Source organism: Aegilops tauschii, chromosome 2 (assembly GCF_002575655.3).
Source record: "Aegilops tauschii subsp. strangulata cultivar AL8/78 chromosome 2, Aet v6.0, whole genome shotgun sequence".
Lineage (NCBI taxonomy): Eukaryota > Viridiplantae > Streptophyta > Magnoliopsida > Poales > Poaceae > Aegilops > Aegilops tauschii.
The window spans coordinates 577580525-577586199 of NC_053036.3; the positions used below are offsets into that span (position 1 = coordinate 577580525).

A 5675-nucleotide genomic window follows, 5' to 3' on the forward strand; every position below is an offset into this window, starting at 1 on the left:
TGCATGTCGCAGAATAGGCACGCAACTGCATGTCTTTTAACTTGGTTGCATTTTGTAAGCGCCTTTGTTTTGCCGGAGGGGACGGCGGCAAGAGAGAAGCATGTCCAACTATAGCCATGCAACTAATCTCACAACTAGCTTTGTTATTTTCTCACAGCGGGGAGTGGACAGTTTCAAGATATTTTGGTCTTTTTATTGTTTTTTAAAAATCATATACAAAAATTTTTGCATCGAAAAGATTTTGTTTTCCCAAGGAACCAGAACAAAATATTAATTTGTTTTGTGGAAAAAAAAGAGCAAATTAAAGCCGAAACAATCACTTTTGCCTAGACCCAGGGACACATAAAATGTTTGTTGTGGTGGAATGCAGTATCGATAGATGGTGTGCTGCTCTCTTTTTTCTGTTTGAAGTCTTTGGAATGTGGACCCATGCACAACATCTTTCTAGAGGCCACCCTAACGGCACTGTTTGAACTGAGGGACAAGCAAAGACAGAGAACGGGCGAGGAAGGAAGCCGCATCACGGGGGCGGGCACATCGAAGATTTCCGCGGCGGAAGTCGCGGGCGACGAGATGCTCGGCGACGCGGGCGCCCCTCCAGACTCCAGTATGTGAATTTATTTTCAATTTTCAATCTTTCATTTTTGTTTTTGTAGTTTTTGTTTTTCTTTCTATTTATTTTTGTATTTTGGATTTGTGTTATTTGTTTCTTTTCTAAATTAGTGATGTTTTGGATATTTATCTAAAAAATAATGCCACTCGATTTTGCGCACACGTCGACCACACATTTTTTCTTAATTTGTTTACCTTCTTTTTTGTGTCAAAAATATGTGCTCAAAGAAATACAAACACACTACATTTTTTAGAAGTACACTTTTTTATGCATTATGTTCGTTTGAGACACACTACAGTACAAATCGGCTGGGAGAGCTGACACAGGCACCCATATATATGACAACCCAAATACAAACAAAGAAAAAAAAAACCAATCTATAAGAAAAACAACAGAAAACAATAGGAGGCTGCACACGTACAAGCAAGAAAAGAAAAACTAACAAGAGACAAGCAATTTGCAAGAACAAAACAAAGAGAGCAACTAGTTAACTTCGGGAGCCTTGAAACGATCATCGCCACTTGGCGCGCTCTCAGCCATTTGCCACGTGTCGCGTTTTGGGCGCTCCCTCCGGATTTTGTTTTTTTTTTAATTTTTCCGCACACGTTTTCGGTTTTTTAAACGGTTTTTTTCCTGTCTTTTTCGACGTTTTGGTTTTCCACGGGTCTTCCTTAGCTTTTCAATAAAAAAAAATTTACGCGAAAAAACGCATTTTCTTTTTTTTCCTTTCGCGAGAGTCACGGTTTTGCTTCCGCGAGAGGCACGGTTTTGCTTTCGCGAGAGTCACGGTCGTGCCTCTTCGAAAACGAAAAAAACGCATTTTTTGTTTTTTTTTCTTTCGCGAGAGTCACGGTTTTGCTTCAGCGAGAGGCACGGGTGTGCTTTCGCGAGAGTCACGACCGTGCCTCTCGAAAACAAAAAAAACGCGTTTTCTGTTTTTTCACGAGAATCACGGTTTTGCTTCCGCGAGAGGCACGATTGTGCTTTCGGGAGAGTCACGGCCGTGCCTCTCGGAATGAAAAAAACGCGTTTTCTGTTTTTCTTTCGCGAGAGTCACGGTTTTGCTTCCGCAAGAGGCATGGGTGTGCTTCACGAGAGTCACGGTCGTGCCTCCTCGGAAACGAAAAAAACGCGTTTTCTCTTTTTTCTTTCCTTCTGCGAGAGTCACGGTTTTGCTTCCGCGAGAGGCACGGTTGTGATTTCGTGAGAGGCACGGGCGTGCCTCTTTCGAAAAGGGAAAAAACTCGTGCTCCCGGTTCGGTTTTGTCGTCCGGTTTTTTTCGTGAAAAAAAAGTTTGTCAAAACCTATCAACATGGTATCTAGTTTTGAAGATCTCAATGCGAGGAATCCAACGGTGAAAGCGGTTCGAGATTTGGACGCACGGTTTGAGAGATATAACATTTTGAATAAACGGATCTATGAAAAAAGGAAAAACTCCCGGGTTGCGACAAATGACGCGCTGCATGTGCGCCACTTGTAGCAGCCAGAGAAATTGGAGTGATCTTTGCAACGAGTACTCCTCAATTAGTGATTTCTCAAAACAAAGGACAAAAGCAGCTCATCTAAAAGCAGCCCCGTGCAGGTTAAACAAGCCCAAAGAAAAACAAATGAATGACAAGGAAATTGATCGGGGCATCTGCAGGATGCTGACATCAGTCGACTTAGACTTCGCGAAGTCTAAGTCAACTGAGTTAGTTGTATGGAAAATTACGTAGGCCTTCGTAGGCACTATGTAGGTGTAGGATTATCGTTTGTTTTCCATGGCCGATAACACACTTCTTCCTTTCTTCGATTCCTCTCCAAAGTCGGACGCCATCCAAATCCTGCTCCCCATCGGGACTCGGATTTCCCCTTCATCATCCAATATAAGACGCCAAGGTACGGTACGTAGGCTGGTGCAAATTCGGTTCTACTTTATTTAGTAGTTCAACACCAATTAACGCCCCGTCTGTTCTCCACGGCTGCCGGCCATGGCAAACAGCAGCTCGACCTCACCGGAGATCACGTCGAGATGTGTCAGGATCTGGGAGCAGACCGAAACGCTGAATTTCGAGATGACCAGTTACCTGCAGCTTAAGGGCATGGGTGTCGGCCAGTTCGTTGCTTCGCCCGCCCTTGAAGTCGGCGGCTACAGTTGGGACATCATGTTCTACCCGGGTGGGGCCGAGGAGGACTGTGGCGACCACGCCTCGGCGTTTCTCTACTGTCACAGCAAGGACACGGATCCGGGTGTGACCGGCAGCTTCACGCTGAGCATCCGAGAGAAAAGGAGCCAGGCAAACGTAGCCAGCTTCGATGCGGTGAGGCGCGTCTTCGCTGCAAATTTGCCATGTGGCCACCACAAATTCGTGGAGAGGTCCAAGCTGGAAGCGCTGTCGCAACTCGGGGACGGCTGCTTCACCATACGGTGTGTCCTCACCGTCGTCACCGACGAGTCGCCCTTTCCGGAGCTGCCCAGCCAACTGTCCAGCAACCTCGAGGGCATGCTCGAGGACGGGAGAGGCGCCGACGTCTCGTTCCGCGTGGGCAGCCACAAGTTCCTCGGGCACAGGTGCGTTCTGGCCGCGCAGTCGCCGGTGTTCAGAGCTCAATTCTATGGCCCCATGGCGGAGAAGGACAAGCCGCGCGTCAAGGTCGTCGGCGTGGAGCCAGCCATCTTCCAGATGATGCTTCGCTACCTTTATACAGACAAGCTGCCGCCGCCGCCCGCTGAAGGCTACAGCGTCGCAGCGATGCAGCACCTGATGGTCGCGGCAGACATGTATGGGCTGGAGAGGCTGAAGCTCATGTGTGAAGATGAGCTGTGCAAGACTATGGATGCCGCGACCGTTATGAGCACGTACGAGCTGGCGAATCAGCACCACTGTAATCGACTCAAGGATGCGTGCGTAGAATTTATGTCGTCAAAAGAAGTGTTGGCCGCCATCCTCGAGACCTACGTGAGCTTCATGATACGTTGCCGACCATTGCCATTGGAGGGGGGTCATGAAGAGGAAGAAGTTGATCACAGCAGGAAATTCAAAAGGACTCGTACAAAATAGATGTTGGTTTTCTTTTCTGCACAATGAACATTTTGAACCATTCCAAAAGTGCCTCAACGTTTGTGAGCCGAAAATGTCTGAACATTGATGTACTAAAACCTTGGTATTTGTTTACAAGATACTGGTGGAAGGTTTATGTTTGCCTTCTTATGAAATCTGCATACAAGCCATTGCATTTCTCCTTGGATCCTTTGGGTGTTGAAAGAAAATAATAACCATATTCAGAACCCTTGTGCGAAAAGCTCTTTCCTGGCCGAAATCATCGAAATGGAAAAAATCTGCCATTTTAACCCAATGTCGCAATATTTGTCGTTTCTCCACAGAAAATTGCACACAACAAAAGAACCCGAAGATGTACATGCACATTTAAAGAACAGTTTTGCTAAAACTCAGCTAGATGAGAAACAAATTGGTCTCATTCACGCACCTGGCCATCCGATCTAAACGTGCGGAGATTCGTCCGTGCTGTTTATTTTTTCCCTTTTGAGTAACTCGTGCGTGCTGTTTTTTTGCATGCAGCGACGCGGGCACGGCAGCCCAAGTTGTTTTGTTTTGTCGGCCCGCTTGTCCACGCTGTAGCGACATGCACCAATGCACTACCCAGTTACCACAGTCCATTGCCTCAAAAAAAAAAATTACCACACCCATGTCTATCTTTTTGTCACCTTTTTTATGTCTACGTGTTAATAGGAAAGCGACCATGTCGTTCCTCACTCTCGTGACTAATCTTTCTTTCTTTCTTTTTTTGGCTGCATTTTTTCTGTTGTTATCATTTGATCTCCTTTTTATTTATTTGTTTATTTGGTTTTTGTTAGTTTTTTCATTCTTTATATGCAAACACTTGTGACTAATTCTAGTTGGATGAGATTTTGTTAATTTTGGAATGTACAACTAGATAAATCTATTTTTCATTTCATTTTTGTTTTCTCGGGTCACGACCGCAAGTCTTTAAAAATAGATCGCAACTGCAAGTTTTCAAAAGGAATCGCAGCAAGAAGTTTCAAATGGGATCACAACTACATGTATTCACAAATCGTAACTACAAGTTTTCAAATGGGTCGCAACTGCAACCTTTCAACGAGATGCAACAACACCTACCCTAGGGCATATGTTGCTTGTTTTTTTCATGTGCCCCGCGTGCTAGCTCACACTTTCACATTCATGCTTTCTCGCCTTGTCGGCCTGTGCGTTTTCTGTATTGTCTCACTAAATTTTTTGTTGAGTTGTTCAGTTTTTTACATCTGTGCGACGGCAAGAATTGTAACCTGATCGCAACTGCACGGGCACAAAACGACTGCAACTAGGGTCTAAAGGGAGGATGGGTTGTCGTGGCAGTTGCATGTCCATCACTAGGCATGCAATTGCAAGGGTTGTAACCCGACTACAACTACATGGGCACAATGCCACTGCAACAGGGGTCACGAGGGGGTTGTTGGGCTAGTTGCATGTCCACCACTAGACATGCAACTGCAAGCGTTGTAATTTGAGTGCAACTGCATGAGTACAAAGCGACCGCAACTGCATGGGCATAAAGCGACTCCAACTGAGGTCGCGGAGGTAGGGTTGTCCTAGGAAGTTGCATGTCCACCAGACATATGACTTCAAGCGTTGTAACCCGACCGCAACTGCGTGGGCACAAAGTGACTGCAACTGGGGTCAGAAGGGAGGAGGCTTGTCGTGGCCAGTTGATCGATATGGTTGACTAGAGGGGGGGGGGGGTGAATATGCAACTAACAATTTTAGATTTTCTTTACCAAATTAAATTTAGCATCAAAATAGGTTGTCTAGATATGCAACTAGGCGAGCAACCTAAATGATGCAACAACAAAAAGCACACAAGCAAGCAAGGGATACAACACAATATAAGCTTGCACAAGTAAAGGTAAGAGATAACCAAGAGAGGAACCGGTGGAGACGAGGATGTGTTACCAAAATTCCTTCCCTTTGAGAGGAAGTACGTCTCCGTTGGAGCGGTGTGGAGGCACAATGCTCCCCAAGAAGCCACTAGGGCCACCGTATT

General features: G+C 45.8%; 1 protein-coding gene across 1 annotated transcript; it reads left to right on the top strand.

The window, feature by feature from the left end:
• The first annotated feature begins 2584 nt into the window (after positions 1 to 2584).
• On the top strand, positions 2585 to 4718 carry LOC109764865 (BTB/POZ and MATH domain-containing protein 2-like). The gene has a single exon (XM_020323647.2). It carries the CDS (start codon positions 2585 to 2587, stop codon positions 3653 to 3655), a length of 1071 nt encoding a protein of 356 aa, XP_020179236.1. The 3' UTR covers positions 3656 to 4718.
• Positions 4719 to 5675: the final 957 nt, after the last annotated feature.